Consider the following 20,811-nt stretch of genomic DNA (forward strand, 5'->3'; position numbering starts at 1 on the left):
CAATGCTGTTACAAAACAAAAATATATATTTTTCAGTTTCTAAAACTTAATTTAGGATTTTAAAAATGTCTCCCATACATCACAAAACAAAGAAATTCATATTTGGGTGGAAATAATGTTTCAATTAAACTTAATTTAAAAAGACCAAAAATTAAAAATTAAGGTTTTATTTAATAGTCATTTGACTTTAACTTTTTATTTTTTTAAAAAAATTAAACTTATAAATATTCATTCCTATTTTTTTTATTTTCTTTTTATCACGTTTTAGAAAAATCATTCTAAATTTTGAAAAAATAAAAAAAATATATTTTTTAATAACTTATTTTTTGTTCGAAATTTGGCCAAGATTTCACTCCTTTATTGAAACCTATGGTAAGAAATTTAGAGAAAATAAACTTAATTTTCAAAAAAAAAATTCAAAAAGATTATACCAAATAGGATTATAAACTTTTAAAAAAGTGTTTTAAAGTTTCATAAATTAACTCTCAATTTTGTATCAAATAGTAATACATCTCTCTTTTTCAATTTAAAGTATCCATTATATCTCACTTTCTATTTCATATGCCCAATAAATTTCTGATGTCTTAAATTTTAATGTTTAAAATTTAAAATTTTGTTAGACTAATAATGTTAAATTTTCTAAATTGTAAATTTTTAAAGATTTTTTTTTGAGATTTTTTTAAAGATATCTAAAAGGTACAAAAAATTTCAAAGTCTGATAAAAGGTCATTAACCAAGTTTCTTAGAGGGGAAAAACTTTGAGTGTTAGAAACTACACTTGTCACTAATTAACTAACTTTTTTCTTGCTTTATTTTTGTTTAAGGTCCCTTTGTCATTTAGCTTACTCAATTCAATTTAGATAGTTGGATTGATTTAGTTATAAGTAATGATTGAAATATCCTTAAATCAAATGGTTTGACATTAATATTAAAGTCTAATCTATATCTTCAATATTTTTTAAATTCACCTAAAACATAACAAATTATAATCTAATATGAATATGATACATGTAATAAGTTCAATAACTTAATTTATAAGCAAAACCAACTCAAACATGTTAATTTAAATAATTTGTATGAATTTATTTATTTATAATAATACGTATCATTATCAATATTTTTATCGATATATTTATTTGTCGATAAGTTTTTGAAATTAAAATTAAAGTATTTGATATGAATACCGGCGTCCATATTTTATTGATTGTAATTTGTAAGTCGTCTCCGTATTGGGTTTTTAGACAAACTGACCGTGCAAAAAAACCTAAAGTCAACAGAAAAGTGGATAGTATTTGAATAATATGTGTAATGCATATATTTATTCACTAATACTATATTCTTACTTTTTCTAAAAAGTAAAAATCATTATATTATTACTTCTGCAGGGACAATCTCTTTGTGGATGTAACATAAGCCAGGAAACAGGCAAAATGGGTTTAAATTAAATATTAACATTAAGTGATCTTGAAAATTGAAATTTGATATTTTTTTAAACAATTTTAAAACTACTTAAATCGCGAATATTAATATTAAATTGATGTAATGGCAGTGAGATTTTATGGCATAAATTTCAAACAAATCCAATAAATTGAAACCCATTTTTAGATTATCATAACGTGGGTAAGTAAATATCTTATTTCCATCCATTTAGAAACCTATAAAATATAGGAATTGGTTAATGTAGTAGTGTGGATTAAAAAGAATGAAATATGGAAGATTGGACAGCATTTGAAGTGTCATAGTATGTGTTTTATTAGTGGATTCATTTGACAAAGGGCAGGAAATGACACCAAGTATTGTCCACTTCATATATTAAAAAAAATAATAATAAATTGAAACTTTGGGTTGATTATTATGTAAAATGGGGAAGTTTGAGTCGAATGCACCCCGACAAAGGGAAACAAAAAGAGGGATCAAATGGCATCTGTCACTTACACCAATATTGTTTGCCAGCAAAGTTCCATACATATGCATATCAAACATTTTCTCACCAAATTCTATATGTCTCAAACATGTCAAATTATTAACCGAAACTTTCATATATATATTAGTTGATAAATTTAATTTGGTTTAGTCCTGATGGTTTGAATACTAAATTGGTTATTGTAATCTGATTATGGTGTAAACTATTTTAGTTTAAATATTTAAATATTATTTTTGTTTTTATACTTTTGGTTTTGATCTATTTTAGTCTTTATAATTTTAAAATATTCATTTTAGTCCTTATATATATATATTTGGTTTGTTTTGGTCTATATATTTTTAAATTGTTTATTTTGGTTCTTGAACTTTTAAAAAGTGATCATTTTGATATGAAATAAAAAATGAAAATGAAGTGATTAAAATGATCACTTTTTAAAAATATGAGGACCGAAATGAACCAAAGCTAAAAGTATAAGAATCAAAATGAACTAAAATCGAAAGTATAAGAATAAAAATGAACATTTTAAAATTACATAACCAAATTTTAAAATATAGAGACTAAAGTAATATTTAAAATAATGAAGAGGAGAAATAATGCGTAGAAAATAATAAATAAGATAGAAAAGAGAGATACTTTCTACTTAATTGAAGTTAAAGAGTCCAAACGACTTCTAACTTCTTAATTGAAATTACATATTTTGAATTATTGAGGATAAATTTGAAAATTTAAAAATAATAATAATAATAAAAGGTGATTATTACACTGATAATTTCGAAATAGGGGTGTAAAAATTATAATCAAATGCCTAGAAAACCAAAAAATGGGTCTGATCCTAAGTCATAACTCAGTCGGCAGCATAATACACATTTCCTTTTTTACTTTTAATTTCTTGCCCCCCCTCCCCCAATCGTTTGCTCATATCCGAATTTCATATTAGTTGAAAATTTTAGAATAAAGTTCGAATGGACAAATTAAAGTGTTATTCTGAATATCATTTAAATCGACATTCTTTTCTAATAGTAAGACCAATAGAAGCTATGAAAATAATGAGAATTTGTGGTAGGCTAGAGTGAGCTAAAAATGGTGGTGGTGAAGAAAGGAAATAATTAAAAAGAAAGCAAGGGCTAAGGACTGGCCTTCAAAAAGTTCAACCAGAACTCAAAAGTGAATTCCTCACTAAGAAGATCTACAAACCAATGTGATACGTGAGAATTTTAGTGTCACAATGAACTTTCCTTTCCTAGGAGTTGTCATGATGTATTTATAAATATAATTGACTTAAATTCTTTCAAATTGAGTTCCAGAGATGCATTGAGATAATCATTTAACTCATCAAGTCGAAACATGTGAGAAGTGTGCCTTGTTTAGTATTTTACTAGGATCAACCTTAGCCAAGCCCAAACTCGAGCACCTTTCTTTCGGCCCAATTTGGTTCCTTGGACAATGCATGCTTCAATTCCTGGCATGTTGTTGACCAACATCTTGTTATGTTCTTGATTTTGTCGTTTATGTTCTTATTTGATGTCGAATATGTCATTTGATTCAACATCTTCTATAGGATCTATAGTTATTTTAAAGGGCAAAGAAAAGGCACGCGGAGGGAGAGAGGGAATGTGGAAAAAGAACAATGAAATTTGATTTCCTTCATGATTAGATTTTAGAATAAATATTTTTAAGGAAAAAAATCAACTTATACACATAAATTTGATGAGCAATTAAGACCTCAGATTTAGATTAGCGTGAATTTAAGTCATAAAACTTCCATTAATGTATCAATTTTGACTTCATCAAAGAAAAAAAAATCAAATTTGATATTTGACATTTATAATTTATAATTCTTTTTGTTTGCCAAAGGTGAAGATTTGTTATTGGGCAGCCAAGTGCTAAATCTCTCGATAGGTTTTCTAGAAAATAATAATAATAATAATAATAAACTATGACTAAGTTGTATTAATTCAAATTTTAAACTTAAATAAATATTGAAATTTTAACCCAAATTCAATTTCACTAATTCACCTCCTATGCTGGAGTTGGAAAATTTGTATTTGAAACGTTGAGTTGAGTTGTAAAATTTAAAGTTAATATTTGTACATAATTATAAGTTGATTTTTTTTTTCTTTTAATGTACAAAAGAGAGGAAGGTGAGAATATAAAGTTGTTTGATAAATGTACAAATTAGAATGAGGTGGATTATTTAAAAGTCAATGAACTAAACATCTCATTAAAAAGTGTAAAAAGAAAAAAAAAATCATTAATTTCAACAAAATATAGTTTGCTACAAAAATACCTCTAAGTAATATAAAATTCACCAATAGCTTTGTCAAAATCATAAATTTTGACATAATTTTCGATAATAATGTTATAGTAAAATATTGTCTTTTTTTCTCTTTAAATACCACGTCTCAATGGTTGAAGATTAATCCTGATATTTGAGAGCAAATCTATATTGTTAGAATATTTTCTTCCACCTTTAAAATTTATAATTATAAATAATTTACATGTTTCGATTTAAATTTGTAAATTTGATAAAATAAAATAAGACACGATTTAGCTGTGGAGTAAATTTTAACCCTAGTAAAAAAACCAAAACATTACATCAAGAGATCGATTACTCTACGTTAAAAAGATTAGGATAGGCTTTACATTATATTGACTAATATGCAAGTATAAATGAATAATTAAAAATTTAAAACTTTATATTACTTTAAAAAAATGAAAACCCTATAAGGAAAGTAGATCATTTATTTTGAGTATTGACATTAAACGTAAAATTTAAATACAATAAATAGATACGATAGGCTAATAAATAAGTGAGAAAATAATAATAAAAAAGTGAAAAAATAAAAATAAAAATCATAAATGCCTCTTTTCCGAGATCAAAGATTTCAGGAGTATGACTATGCGACCAACTCCATCCAACTTAGAAGGACCCTTTTAAATAAATAAAAAGAAAGAATGGCAATTAATGAAAATAATAGAAATATAAAGGGTAAAGTTGAAAATTAGAGAAAACTGGAATAGTATGAGTGAGACGTACACGTTGCAATTGAATTGGGCATGGTTATTAAGCAGTTATAATAATAATATTGTAATTAGGAATAAGATTTTACAACTTAGGCAAGAAGAAAGCAGAGCAAGCAAGAAAGCTAAAAAGCCTGCTCTTTTCTCTGACCATTCCTCTTCCTTCTCTTCCGGATTCTCAGCAATTTTCCTTCTCCAAAAAGATCAAAATCAAATCCATTAAAAGTCAAAATACCCCATTTAATCCCTTCCCCCCGACTTCTTGTTCGCCATTACCATTGCTTGTGAAAAAACCCTCTTCTTCCTTTTTTCTCTTTGCTTTTGTAACCCACGAGAGACTTTGTATCGACCCTTTTTCTTTCTGAACCACTACTTTCCTATGGATTTCTGTTTCTAGACATTCCCATCTCTCTCTCTGATACACAGACAACACAATGGCAAACAAATGGAAGAAGGTGAAAATGGCGATTGGGAATGGTATGTGTCTTCATCTTCCTCAAGTCGCTGGGGATTCCACTCCCTCTACTACCCTTCCTCCAACTTCCTCTTCTCAGTCCCTTTCTCCTTTGCCTCCTACTTCCAATTGCCGCCAATCCACACCAACCCATTCCTTCTCCAGTCCCCGCGTTTCCAAATCCGGATCAAGGTCTTCTAAGGTCATTCTCAATTCTCCTGTTTCCTGTTTCCTGTTTTTTCTATTGTTTCTTTTGGTTTCCTGTTCTGGGTTCTTTTTGTTTTTTACTGGTTCGCTATTGTTCGTAGTGATCCTCTTCATTTTTAGATTTCAAGAAAATTCAGGAGTGTTTCTGTATTTCCCATCAGCCCTTTAATCCCCCCCTCTTTTTCTTTTTTAACTCTCTCATAATGTTTCTTGTGGGTGGCTATGGTGTTATCATGTTGCAATAAGTTTCAATGGACGGAGGCTAGCTATTGGTGTTTTCTGGTCTTGTCCCGATCAAATATTGTTACCCTCTTTCGTTTATTCGTGTAGGGTACAGTGTCCCTACAGTGATTGGATTTATTAAAACTTAGTTTTGATTTGTGAGGAAGGCTATTTCTTGTCGGGTTCTGTCTTTGACTGTTTATGTTTTTATCTTTTCTTTTGCTATCTTTTAACGTTTGATCAAGTGGGGTGTGTGTGTTTGGTGCGGCTGTTTTTTGGTTTTTGATATAAGTGCAGCCTGTGCAGTGGTTTTCTTTGATCATTTGTAAAACTTAAAACGAAAAGGAAAAAGTATGATTTGATGTTAATATTTTGGAAACAGTGATTCCCAATGGTTTTCCCCCCTTTTCATGGTGTGTTTTTTGAGAACCCGTTTGACCATCGTTGATTTTGAGATTTTCTTGTAATCAGTTTTCGCTAATTGTAAAGTGACAACTGGTTGAGGAAAGAAGGGGGCAAAAGAAAAGTCGTGGGGATGGGGAAGGGATTGGGAAATAAATCTACATAGGAGACACAAACAACTCATGATTTCCTCTTTTAAGAGTTCATACTGTTTCTCCATCTTTCTTCCGGATCTCAACAGTGGCACCGAATTTGCTGTCAAAAACACTGTTTCAACCAACCCATCTTACCAAAGCAGCCAATCTTGAAGTTGTTATATGGAGAAAAGGATTGTTTTAAGAATCAATAGTACCGTCGGCTTGGACTTAGTTCGGTGTATACTATAGAATTTTCCATGGTTATTATGGGTAGAGGGTTATAATAGTCCGTGCTTGGGTGCAAACTATTTTATCTGGGTTATAATTGTTTGTGTTTGAAGTGTAGACTATTTTAGTTTGGAAAAGAAATAGTCAACACTTTAACCTAGGAAATAGTAAACATTGTAACAAATAGTAAATATTGTAATGGTAACAAAGAGAGTTTTGAAATAATAATGCTATAGTTAATTATAGGTTACAATTGCTAGAAATATCAAGTATTATAATTGGAACCCCAATCGTCGAGTGGGCTACCCACTTGAAGTTACTTTTCACCACTTTATTGATAATTTTGCTTTCATGATTTCATGCAATACTTTGGCTTTAGAAGCCGGTCAATGAACTCTTTGTTCTTTCCAACGTAATCTGTAAAGTACCAAACTTTAATGCCTCTTAATGCTGGCCCAGAAGGTTCTCTTCTGTTCAGGAAAATCTGATGATATTAGGCAGTATTTTTGTGTTAGTTACGGTATCTATTTGCATCTGGACTTGCCCATTTGATAAAATATTCATTTAGATCTTGTCTCATCAATGTATCTTTCTAAATTCCAGAGGACCTGTGCAATATGCTTGACCACCATGAAAGCAGGGAATGGCCATGCTATTTTCACTGCAGAGTGCTCTCATTCTTTCCACTTCCAATGCATTACCTCAAATGTAAAGCATGGGAACCAAATTTGCCCTGTTTGCAGAGCAAAATGGAAAGAAATCCCTTTTCAGAATACCAGTTCTGATTGTGCTAGGCCTAGAACCAACCCGGTTGGCTTGGCCCCAGACAATCAATGGATGACAATTGTTCAACGGATGCCTCCTCCTCGCACCGATACAACTAGGCAAATCTCCTCGCTTTTTCATGGCCCTGAACCAGTAGCTTATGATGATGATGAAGTTTTAGATCAACAACCTCTTGCCACCGAGAGAAACACATCAAATGATGGTGCCAGTGTTCATAGTTGCACTGATAAAGTAGAGGTCAAAACGTACCCGGAAATTTCAGCCGTTCCAAGATCAGTTTCTCATGATTATTTCTCTGTGTTAGTCCATGTCAAGGCTCCTCTCTCCATTGCAATGGTAAATAACTCCAGAAACCAGGCTGCATTGCCTCCATCGAATCAACCTTCTCGTGCACCAGTTGACCTTGTAACTGTGCTTGATGTTAGCGGCAGTATGGCAGGTACCAAACTTGCACTGCTCAAACGTGCTATGGGTTTTGTGATCCAGAATCTTGGCCCTTCTGACCGACTTTCTGTCATATCATTCTCCTCGACTGCTCGTCGCCTTTTCCCGCTTTGTCGAATGACTGACCATGGACGACAGCAGGCATTGCAGGCTGTTAATTCTCTAAAATCAAACGGTGGGACAAACATTGCTGAAGGCTTGAGGAAAGGTGCCAAGGTGTTGGTAGACCGCAAATTGAAGAACTCTGTTGCTAGCATTATACTGCTCTCTGATGGGCAGGATACATATACTTTTAATGGTCCTAGCAGTGCTCGTCCTCAAATAGATTATCAGTCCCTCCTTCCAGTTTCAATCCATCGCAATAACCAATCTGGAATGCAGCAGATTCCGGTTCATACGTTTGGATTTGGCATCGACCATGACGCTGTGGCAATGCACATGATTTCCGACACATCGGGTGGCACATTTTCGTTCATAGAAACTGAAAGCACCATCCAAGATGCATTTGCTCAGTGCATTGGTGGCCTGTTGAGCGTGGTGGTGCAGGATCTGCAGGTTGAAGTGAGATGCATTCACCCAAGTTTGCAGCTTGGTTCAATACAAGCAGGAAGTTACCAAGCCAGCATCACTGAACATGCAAGACTAGGCTCCATTTACTTTGGAGACTTGTATGCAGAAGAAGAGAGGGATTTTCTGTTGACACTCAACATTCCAGTTGATGAATTCGGAGGTGAGATGCCATTGCTCAAGGTTAAATGCGTCTACAAGGACCCCATTACCAAAGAGCCAATCACTTTAGCAAATGAAAGTGAGGTTCAAATACAAAGGCCAGATAGAGTAGGCGAACAAGTAGTGTCATTGGAAGTAGACAGACAGCGAAATAGATTCCGAGCGGCGGAGGCAATATCAGAGGCTAGAGTTGCTGCCGAGCGCGGGGATTTAACCGGTGCAGTGTCTGTGTTGGACAATTGTTACAAAACTGTGTCTGAATCAGCATCTGCTCGAGCTGGTGACCAATTATGTGCTGCTCTTTGCGCTGAGCTGAAGGAAATGCAGGAGAGAATGGCGACTCGCCATGTCTACGAGTCCTCTGGACGAGCTTATGTGCTGTCAGGATTGAGCTCGCATTCATGGCAGAGAGCAACTGCAAGAGGGGACTCAGTGGATATGGGAAGCGCAGTGCAGAGTTATCAAACGCAGTCAATGGTTGACATGGTGTCTCGTTCTCAGACCATGATATTGGGGCCACCGCCATCTCAAAGAACACTTCGTCCGACTCATTCTTTTCCGGTCAGAGCACCGCAACTGCCACCACCGCGGTAAATTGTAGTGAATGATAAGGTGAAGCTGAACTTAGCTCAAAAGGCCCCTGCAATTACAACCCAATGTTTTGCTTTTTTCTTCACGGTTCTAAGCAGATTACTATATATATTTTTTGGCATTTTACTTGGGGTGGGAATTGAGATAAAATTAGTTTAGAGAAATGATATTGATTTATTTGATTTTATATTGTTGTTAGGCTTTTGATTCACATGGAAGGGTGGGGGGTGGAATGTTATTTGGCTTAGAAAAAAAAGGCAGAATAAGGCATGATGAAAGTGCCATAATGGAAGCTATATATATATATAGAATAGTGTGGGAAAACAAAATCTCAGAATAGTTTCTTTTTCTTTTTGGAAAGATCAATTATTATGTAAAAAGAAAAGAAAATTAAAATGATGAGTGTGCAGAATAGTTGTTCAGATTGAAGTTTGCTTTGGTATATAAACATGGTTTTTTTCCCCTTTTTATAATTGTTTCTTTTATTTTTGTTGCAATTATTGAAAAATTGTCGCAATGGTTCAAATTATCATTGTTTTGAGACAATTCACTAGTCATTAATTTTCCAAAAAAATTAGAAAAAAAGACATGGATATTATAATTTTTATTTTTGAGAGAATCCCTTTGTTATTATTGATTTGGAGCTTTTTGCTTTCATCATTGCGCAAATAAAAAATTCTAATGGTTTTAGAGTATTTTATATAATTTTCTTAAAGTTTTATTTAAAGACAAACAAATTTAAAGCTTCAAGGTCAAATTTGTTAAGATTTTTGAAAATTTAGAGACGTAATTGAAATTTATCATAGAGTATGAGACATTTGGTATAATTTAACATTTTTTTCCTCTTTATTCTTTAATTTTCTTTTTTTTTTTTTTTTTTTCTTCTTCTTCTTTATCTTATTCTTTCTTTTCCCTATATTAAGAGAGCTCATTGAAAGTTATTTTGTTAAGCTAGTTTTTGTTTTGTTTTATTGTTAAAATTGATAAATTGGTTTTTAGTTGCTGCTGTTATTCGATTGTATAGTTTGTTTATTGTATTTGCACAATGTACTTTCTATATAAAAGCCATTGTATTAGTCACTCTTCATTATAGAAAATGAATATTTCATTTGGGAATAGAAAATGAATATTTCATTTGTGACTATTCCCTGTTCTTCAGTTTTTTAGATGGTATTGGAGCTTTAAAGTCGAAAGACGAAAGGATCCGAGTTAGCTTTCTCCTCCTTTTTTCGATTTCTTTTTTTTCTCTCTTCATCTCTCGATTAATGGATTCTCCTACCAGAGAGCAATGAGATGGTTACCTCGTCAATTCTACCTAAAGTGATTAACCCATGAAGTAAAAGCACTATAGTGAAGCTTGATGAAAACAATTTTCTTTCCTGGAAACTACAAATTTCCACAACTTTGAGAGGTTACGGGCTTGACAAATTCATAGATCAAGAAAGTATTCCTCCATAAAAATTTATAGTTGTCGAATCATCCTCATCTTCAACAAGATCATTGAATCCTGATTACGAGTTCTGGGTAAAACAAGATAATCTTATTCTTTCTTGGTTACTTGGCGCCATGATGAAAGATATCCTATCAGAGATGATGGATTGCTCAACGTCAAAAGAAGTTCAGAGTATATTGAATGCAATATTTTCTTTTAGGAATATGACACAAGTCCTTGATCTGAAAAGAAAATTGGAGGCAATAAAGAAAGGAAACCTGAAATAAAAAGAATATTTTCAAAAGATAAAGAACTTAATTGATTTCTTGAGAGCTGTTGGCCGACAAATATCACATAAAGATCATATTATACATATCTTAACAAGATTAGGTCCTGAATTTGATTCCATGGTATCAATCATCACTGATAAAGAGGAATACCTTTTTTTTACAAAAGGTGTATTCTCAGCTGCTTGCTCAAGAAAATCAAATTGAAAGATAAAGTTCGATAAATTCATATGGATCTGCACCTTCTGTGAATCTGACCACTCAAACACACTCGAAACAAATTCCTAATCTTTCTCCTCAATCAAATAACAACGATGGAAATAGAAGAGGCAAGAATTAAAACAAGCAGAATAAATATTTCTGGAACACTAATGGCAAACCTCAGTGTCAAGTGTGTGGCAAATTGGGTCATATAGCTCTGAAGTGTTATCTTCTTCTTGAAAAGTGGTTTCAATGACCAAATCAGAATCAACACGGGTAGCATTTTTCTATGAACAATCAAAGGTAGAATATGAATTCTCCTTCTATAAATACATTGTCGATTCAAAATGAATTCAATAGGAAAAATCAATGGTTTCCAAGACTCAGGAGCCACGAATCACGTCACAAATGATGCATCAAATTTGACATTCGAGTGAGAATACACTGGTAATAAGGTGTTGGTTGGCAATGGTGCAAGTTTGAATGTCTTTCATGTAGGATCTTCCTTCTTAAAATCTTCTCTTCCTACTATATACCCAAATACTATCTTTCAACTTTGAAATCTACTTCATGTTCCCAAAATAACCAAAAATCTCATAAGTGTTAGCCAATTTGCTAAAGATAACCATGTCTATTTTGAATTTCACTCTAATAATTGTTTTGTGAAGGATCTCAATAGGAAAACTCTTCTTCAAGGCAATCTTGTTGATGGACTTTATTGTTTTGCAATGGAAATATCTGAGTCTCAAGGTTCCCTGTCTTCCCATAGTTCAATCTCAACAACCAACTCTCAAATCTTCCATATCTTAGTTACACAATCTTCTACCAAACTGTCTTCTGTATGTTCTCTTGATATATGACATAATAGGCTAGGACATCCAAGCTTAAACACTGTTAAACATGTCCTTACGATGGAACCAAAAAAGATCCATAATGGAAGCGGGGATCGGTCCCAAATCTCAATTTTTACAAAACATACAATTTTACAGAAAACATACAGAAAATTATGCATTTAATTAAAATTACAGCATGTTTTTAGAAATAGAAAAAATGAGATAAGGAAGATACTAACTCTTGAAGATCTAATCTTCTTTATGTGATTCCTCTTCTCCAAAATTGCAACGAACAACAACATACTCGAAACTCTAATTGGCCACCACCAATCAGAACCTCTTGTATTCTCTGTAGGGGAAGAGAATCTTTAAGGAGTTTTGTGAGTTCTTAGATTTTTGGAAGAGAGGGAAAAATTAAGAGGAATGAGGGGGTGAGAGTTCTTTTCTGGAAAAGCAATTTTTTTGCAGAGAGCGTTCTCTGTATTCTCTACCTCTCCATTTTGTCAAGAAGAGAGCAACCCGTAATTACACTCACGACTCACGTAGTGAGTTCGACAAAAATTAGGGGAGGGGAGTTATTTCCCTCCTACTAATTTAAAAATTAAAAATTAAAAATAATTTTAATTCAAATAAAACTATTATATATATATATATATATAGGTTATATGATATTAAACATATAACCTATGATTTAATATTACATCACATACAATATAACCTATAGTTTTACTTCTCTCATCAATGGTATTTAATATAAATCTCATTTATATTAAATTTAATTATATGAATCCAATTCACATAATTAATATTTGAATCATATTCAAATATTTATTTTCTCTCAAATAAACTTTATATTATAATGTATCAAATACATTATAGTAATTATATCATATATAATTAAATTAAATTAATTATGTCACATATAATTAATTTCCTTAATTAATTTGAACAGTTCAAATTAATCCAAAATTGATTCTCATTTAATCCTTGTTGAGCTACAGAGGAGACCTCATGGACCTGTAGCTTGAAGCTCCAATAATACTTGAATAATTAATTAAACTCGTTTAATTGAGTTTAATTAAATTACTCAACATCCATTAATTGTCAAACACTTCACTAAAGACCGACAGCTGCACTCTTCGCACTACAAATATATTTCTGTATCCATTGGCTATAACCAGTCAACAGTGCGATAACCCTTCACAAATTACTCATAAGTATAGTTAGGCCAAAATCACTGTTTTGCCCTTGTAGTTATATCTAACTCCTTAAGTACCATTGATCCCTCTAATGAGCAATTAATCATAGTCCAACTATGACCAAACTCCTCTCGAGCTAGGAAAAGGTGTGGTGCCATATTGTTCAAGCTCCAGAATCAACCCTTAAGGGAACAATTTATCTACTTATCCCGACGTCGGGGAAAGAGTGAATTTCATCTTGTGTAGTTGTGTTCCCAGCTACCCAATCAGAGGAATCCCCAAAATGGTAGGCTTACTAAATCAGCGATCTGGCCACTCTCATCTATACAAATAAAATGACTGCCCTCATTGGCTGAAGTTCACAATTCACTCAGGATTCAGGTAATGTCACCCATGGTCATCCTTGTGAAATGTGAGTCTCAATCATGAACGACGTTATATCATGAGACTAGTCATTTCATGGTTCGGTCTTATACAAACTCCTTTTTATAAAATATTCCACTCACATGTCTCCATATGAATGATTAGGATCAGATCATTTGAAGCACTTTACAACAATTGTAACATCTACAAAGTGGGCAGTATCCATAGCGTCACCAGGATAAGGTATTCAGCCTTATCCATCTACTATAGACTATTTAGGTTATCACATAAACATGATCCAATTGTATGTCTCCACATACATGTTTAAGCTACAAAAGATAACGTTGGATGTTAGTTTATCGGTTTGTGAGTTTAATGCTACTAAATGTCAAACAAAACTTCTCATATTTTATTAAATAAATAAAATGTTTGTACAATACAATTACAAACTACAGAACTCTACAAGATTTAGGGCATCAACCCCAATACTTACTACTTGTTACTGTTGGGATAAAAAATGCCCTAAAGTCTCGTGTCCTGTAGTTTGTAAACAGTTTGTACGAATGCTTGTGTTGTATAATGTATGATATTTACTTCACATCTTGATTTTGCTCAGTTGTATGTTTTATTTGCTTTACCACAAACCAATAAACATAAAATCTCTGGTTATCTGTATGTAACTTAAGCATGTATATGGTGACATACAAGTGGATCGTATCTTAAGTGATAACCAAAATGGTCCATAGTATATGGATATAGGAGGGGAACCTTATCCTGGTAACGTTATGGATGCGACCCGCTTTATGGAATGGTCACAAGTGTTGTGACTTGTCACAGATGGTCTGATCCTGATCATTCGTGTAGGGGACATGCGAGCAAAGGTATCCTATACAAAGAGTTTGTATAAGACCTGACCACGAAGTGTTAACGTCTCGTTATATAACACTCTTCATGACAGAGACTTCACTTCACTAGGATAACCATAGGTAACATGACCTCAATCCTGGAGTGAGTTGGGAACTCCTGCCATTAAAGGCGGTCCTTTGATTTATATGGGTGCGATTGACCAGGTCGCCGATTCAAACCTACCATTTTGAGGATTCATCTGATTTGGGAGCTGGGAACTCAGCTACACAAGATGGAATTCACTCATTCCCCGAGGCAAGGGTAAGTAGATAGATAGCTCCCTCAAGGGGTGATTCTAGGGCTTGAACGATGTGGCGCCACACACCTTCTCTTGGCCCGAGAGGTGTTCACATATAATTGAACTATGTTGTATTGTTCATTAGAGGAATGGGTGGTACTTAAGGAGTGAGATGTAACTACAAGGAAAAAACAGTAAATTGGCCCAGTTGTACTTACTAGCATCTGTGAAGGGTCATCGTATTCATGATTGGTTATATCTGATAGACACAGAAATATATCTGTGATAAGAAGAGTTCAGCTGTTGGTCTTTAGTGGAATACCTGATAGTTAACGGATGGTGGATCTCGTGGCTAAAGAGTTTTGTCAGCTATTCACGTATCGTTGGAGCTTCGAGCCACAAGTTCATTAGGTCCCCTTAGTAACTTGGATAAAGTTGAGAATCGATGTTTGAGCCAGTTTGAAATATTCAAATTGACAAGAGGGAGTTCGATTGTATATGATATAATTGAACTAGTTAATTATATATGTTATAATTGACTAAATGTATGAGATTCATTAATTTTGGAGGAAATTAAATATGATTTATATGAAATGGAGGAGAAATTACTATAGTAGATATGTGATATCAAACTATAGGGTAAGAATATAATATGATTATATTCATTAATTATTAAATTGGTTAATTATATGATAATTACCCGAAAAACCTCTCCTCGGTCATGCATTAGTGGGAGAATCTGAAGTTGGTTATTATAACCGAAGAATAAAATGAAAATTTATTTCATTTTGCAAAAAGTTCTCAATCGATGTGAAAACGTAACGATCGCCTAGTTTGAGAGCCTATACTCATCATCTAAACAATTGCACACCAGCGCCTAAACGATCGCACGCCCGTCCCTAAACGATCGCATAGCGTGCCGCATTTTCTAAACGATTGTCTACCATTTATTAAATGATCGCTTAGTAAAACCTACACGATCGTGTAGCTTCTTCTAAACGATAAACACACTTGCTATACGATAGCTATTTCTCTCCCACTTGCTTATCGTTTACACGATTTGTCTTTTCTCCGACCTCTACCAAATTCACCAAAGACCACACTTTGGATTCTCACTCCTAGAATACCAAGGGCTTCAACTGGTGGTGTCGTTCTCGCTGTTCACTTGTTCATGACTGTTCGTGTTGCAGCCGTTCGTGTAGACGGTCGTGCTACTGTAGCCGACTGGTTTGTTGGGTGATAAAGTTCAAGTAGAGGTTCTTCCATTGCTTCTAAGTTCGACGTTTGAAGAGAGACTTCAACTGGTATGAGGACTCTTTCCCTTGTATTTTTATTGTTCAAAGCATGCCGTTAATTAGTGTTAATTTGCATAACTGTCTGTTGGAATGTATGTTTTGTATTTTGGTCACGATGAAATCGGAAAGATCCGAACGCGCTCATGGATGCTCTTCGTTAAGAGTTCCTTCAATAACATTTCCTATTCAAATAAAAAAAGCTCTTCAATTTGTCATGATATGTTGTCTCTAAAAGCCATAATCTTCCTTTTACTAATTCTTAAACTATTTATTCTTCTCCTCTTCAACTAATTGTGACTGATATTTAGGGACCATCTTATCAAACCTCTAGGAATGGATTTAAATACTCCATTAGCTTTGTCGACGTCTTTTCTAGATACGCATGGATCACTTTTCTTAAAAATAAAAGTGGGGCACTTAGTACTTTCTTTTCTTTTAAACAAACCATTGAAAAACTTCTAGGAAAGCCAATACTTTATCTTCAAATTGATGGGGGGAAGGGGGTGAATTTTGTTCATTCATTCCCTATCTAAAATCTCAAGGTATTGAATATAGAATGACTTGCCCTTATACTTTTCAAAAAAATGGTACTGTAGAAAGAAAACATAGACATATTGTTGAAACCAGTCTAGCCTTATTATCTCATTCTTCTCTAAAACTAATTCTGGGACGATGCTTTTTCCACTGCAGTCTATTTAATTAATAAACTACCTACATTAGTTCATCAAAGAACATCTCCCTTAGAGAATATTTTCGGTATCAAACCTAACTATTCACTTCTAGAAACCTTTGATTATTTGTGTTATCCATCTTTGAGGTCATATAATAAACACAAATTTGATTCTAGGTCAGCACCTTATATATATATATACTTGGGTTATAGTAATATTCATAAAGGCTATAAATGGCTAGCTCAATCTGGTCGTGTATATGTTTCAAGACATGTACTGTTTGATGAGTCTAAATTTCCTACAGTATCTTTCTTCAAGCCAAATTCGAAATCTTCTTATATACCTAATATCTTGAGCTCACCACCTACATTAAAACATCATCAATCACCTTTTACCCGGTCAAACAACCCATCCCCATGTGCTGACGATGCCTTGTCTACTTCAAATTCATCAAATCCTTTACATTCTATTACCAAGTGTACCAATAACATACCCAAAAACTCCTCTACATCATCACCATTAGATAATAACTTGCTTCAACCGTTACTTCAAACTTCCCCGTCTGATTTACATTCACAATCCATTTCTTCCTCTCCTACTTTTTCTTCACAGCCTACTTGTGATCCAAATGAGATTGAGGGGTCATTCTTTTATGCTTCAATACCGAATACATCTATTGTTGTTAATCAACATCCAATTGTCACCCGAGGGAAGAATGACATTTTCAAACCAAAAATATATTCAATTGAATATATTGAAGTAGAGCCCCCAAATGTGAAAGAAGCTTTGAAGTGTTCTCATTAGGTGCAAGACATGACAGAGGAATACAAAGCACTGATAGCAAGAAACATGGTCTTTAGGACCTCAACCAACTGATAAGAAAGTGACAGGATGCAAATAGGTGTTCAAGATCAAAAGAAATTCAGATGGATCCATAACTAGATATAAAGCAAGATTGGTAGCTCAAGGATACAATCAAGTTGCAGATCTTGATTATACTGAGACGTTTAGTCTAGTAGTAAATCCTATAACCATCAGAGTTTTGTTCACTCTTGCATTATACCATGGCTGGAAGTTAAGACAAGTAGACTTAAATAATGCCTTTCTTCATGGTATACTAGAAGAAGAGGTATATATGATACAACTGCTAGGTATGATTGATAAATCAGCTCCTACAAAGGTATTAAATTAAAGAAAGCTTTGTATGATTTGAAACAGGCTCCTAAAGCATGGTTTGATGACTTACTTCTTTTCTACACTTGCTCGAATTTACAAATTCCAAGGTTGATTCATCTCTTCTGATATATTGTAAAAATGGAGTGGTATGTTATGTTCTGGTATATGTTCATGCTATTGTTATCACAGGCAACTCACCTCAAATGATTGATAAACTAGTTTCAGACCTGAACAATAAATTTTCTCACAAAGATCTTGGTTTATTGAATTACTTCCTATGAGTTGAAGTGTAATATCCAGAGAATGGAGGAATCTTCTTGTCTCAAAAGAAGTATATATCAGATCTATTACATAAGGCAACAAATTCAAGATGCCAATGTCATTTCTACTCTAATGGTAAGTGGCTCTGTTTTATCAGCCTTTCATGGTGAAAGATTTGATGATGTCAAACTATATAAGAGTATTGTGGGTGCCTTGTAATATATGACTTTAACGAGACCAGAGATTGCCTATAGTATTAACAAGGTATACCAATTTATGCATTCTCCAAACCAATTTTATTGGCAACCCGTGAAAAGGATCCTGAGATATCTAACAAGTACTATTGATCATAGATTGTTGTTTAAGAAACCAAAAGATTTGCTTATTCAGGGCTTTGCTAATGCTGATTGGGCATTAAATCCGAATGATAGAAAGTCAACTTCAGAAGTATGCGTATACTTTGGAGGAAATCTGATTCAATGGTCTTCCAAGAAACAAACTGTAATTTTCAAATCTAGTACTGAAGCAAAATATAGGAGTTTGGCCCTTGTTTCTTTTGAATTAATCTGGCTACATTCTCTATTCAAAGAATTACATGTTCAGCTATGGAAAACTCCAACTCTGTGGTGTGATAACCTCAGTGCAGTTCATCTAAGTGTAAATAAGTTCTTCATTCCCGCACTAAACATGTGGAAATAGACATATTTTATTAGAGATCTTGTTCATCAAAAGAAGGTTCGAATACAACATCTTCCAACTAGTGCTTAAATTGTTGATCTATTCACAAAGCCTTTATCAACTACTAAATTCCTTCATTTGAAAGACAAGCTAAATGTTTGTTCATCACAGCACATTGGCTTGAATGGGGGTATTAAGAGAGTTCATTGAAAGTGATTTTGTTAAGCTAGTTTCTGTTTTATTTTATTGTTACAATTGATAAATTGGTTTTTAGTTTATGCTATTATTCAGTTGTATAGTTTGTTTATTGTATTTGCACAATGTACTTTCTATATAAAAGCCATTGTATTAGTCGCTCTTCAATATAGAAAAAGATGATTTCATTTGCGACTATTCCTTGTTCTTCATTTCTTTAGACCCTCCATATTGAAGGATCAGTATGACAATCCTATAGAGGGTGAATATGACTTATTAAAACTAATAAAAACTTTTTACTAATGTGGGTCCAATTAAGCAAGTGAATACAATTTTAGGTAATAAGTAATTTAAACAATAAATTTAGGGAAATAATTTTACTATGAATTAAACAAGAAAATAAGAATCATACTTTAAAATATCCTATTTAATTATAATAAAAAGATTGGTAATGAATATAGAAAAATTAAAACTACCAATCAAAACAAATTAATATGAACGATTAATTTAAAGAACAAATGTACAATTAATTTCATATACTAAACTATAATAACACAATAATTGCAAAATTAAAGTAGTATAGGGATAAATAAATTAACATTGGAGATTTTTATAGTGGTTCGACACAATCGGCCTACATCCACTTCCTAAGCTCCTCTTGGGTATGTGAATAGAAATCTCACTGACTCTTTTTATAGATTAGAGTCTAACCGTTTCACCTCTCTTTTTGCAAGTTCAAGAGCAAACTCAATCGCTTCCACAGATAACGATCAATCCGTTACAACTGCTCTTTTTTCGAGACCAAGAGCAATCCTTACAAAAGTTTGGAAATATTAAAGAATACTCTTACAACTCTCTTAATAGAGTGGATTTACAATATTAAGCTCACAACAAACCATTCCTCACCACATAAAATAACTCTCTCAAAAATAAGATGAAAAAAAGAAAATTAAAACTTGGAGAGACCAACAATGAAGGCTTTGTATTTTTAGAGGATTGAAAATAAGGAAAATTGTTGTTGAAATTTGGAGAAGATGGAGTGTTTAAATAGAGAGGAAATTGTTGAAACCTACATTTAATTTGAACCAATGAATCTTGAAAAAGAAAAATCAACGGTGGAAATTTTAAACTAAACTAACCATTAGACACAAACAAAATATAATATAATAATATATATCTTTTAAAATCATTTCTTTTAAAACCCAACAAAAAGTAAATATCCACCATGTGTCCAAAACCAGCCATCAAACGTAAAATATTATTAAATTTAAATTTTTTTTAATTTCATTTCCTTTTAAAATCAATCCAAAAATCAAAAGCATATCATGTATCATTTCTCCATTGCTCCAAGTGGTACATTTCAATTGGTCCACTTTGATGAGAAAAGTTCTGTCACGTCATCAGCTCGGGATCTTCTATTAAGCTTGTTTCGGTCATATCTTCTTCGTTTGAGGTCCTTATTCAAATTGCATTGGAACCGCGTTGTTCCGAGCTCTACGCAATGGACACTTCAAAACAATCAAATTATTAATAAATAATAGCAGGTTTGTTAACATCAAAATATTAATTATTTAATTAATTAAAATTAATTAATTTGGGATTAAGGGCCAAAAAGCTAATAATTTCCTCTTTTTTATGATGACAAACAACTTAAGAAAAATGAAATTCGAAGTAAAGTGTGATATGAAATATGTTCTTGATGCATAATTAACACACATATAATTTTAGTTCACTTGAACTAAGGAATATTTCCAATATTAACTTGCTTTCATTTTTCTTATTACCTCTTCCTCTTTTAGAATCAATCGAAAAAGAAAAATTAAGGAAATTAACATAAAGACATGAAAGGTTCTCCTAAAATCATGAACACACACTATTTCGCATGTATCTCCTATCAACATGCCTTCTAAAAAAAATATAACAATCAACAT

General features: G+C 32.8%; 1 protein-coding gene across 1 annotated transcript; it reads left to right on the plus strand.

Moving 5' to 3' along the window:
* The first annotated feature begins 5,018 nt into the window (after positions 1 to 5,018).
* Positions 5,019 to 9,618, plus strand: LOC120087721 (E3 ubiquitin-protein ligase WAV3-like). Its single transcript, XM_039044599.2, has 2 exons — positions 5,019 to 5,601; positions 7,199 to 9,618. The coding sequence occupies exons 1-2, from the start codon at positions 5,380 to 5,382 to the stop codon at positions 9,146 to 9,148; spliced, it is 2,172 nt and encodes a 723-aa protein (XP_038900527.2). The 5' UTR covers positions 5,019 to 5,379; the 3' UTR covers positions 9,149 to 9,618.
* The last annotated feature ends 11,193 nt before the right edge of the window (positions 9,619 to 20,811 follow it).

Source organism: Benincasa hispida, chromosome 10 (genome assembly GCF_027475165.1).
Source record: "Benincasa hispida cultivar pf3 chromosome 10, pf3_genome.v1.1, whole genome shotgun sequence".
Lineage (NCBI taxonomy): Eukaryota > Viridiplantae > Streptophyta > Magnoliopsida > Cucurbitales > Cucurbitaceae > Benincasa > Benincasa hispida.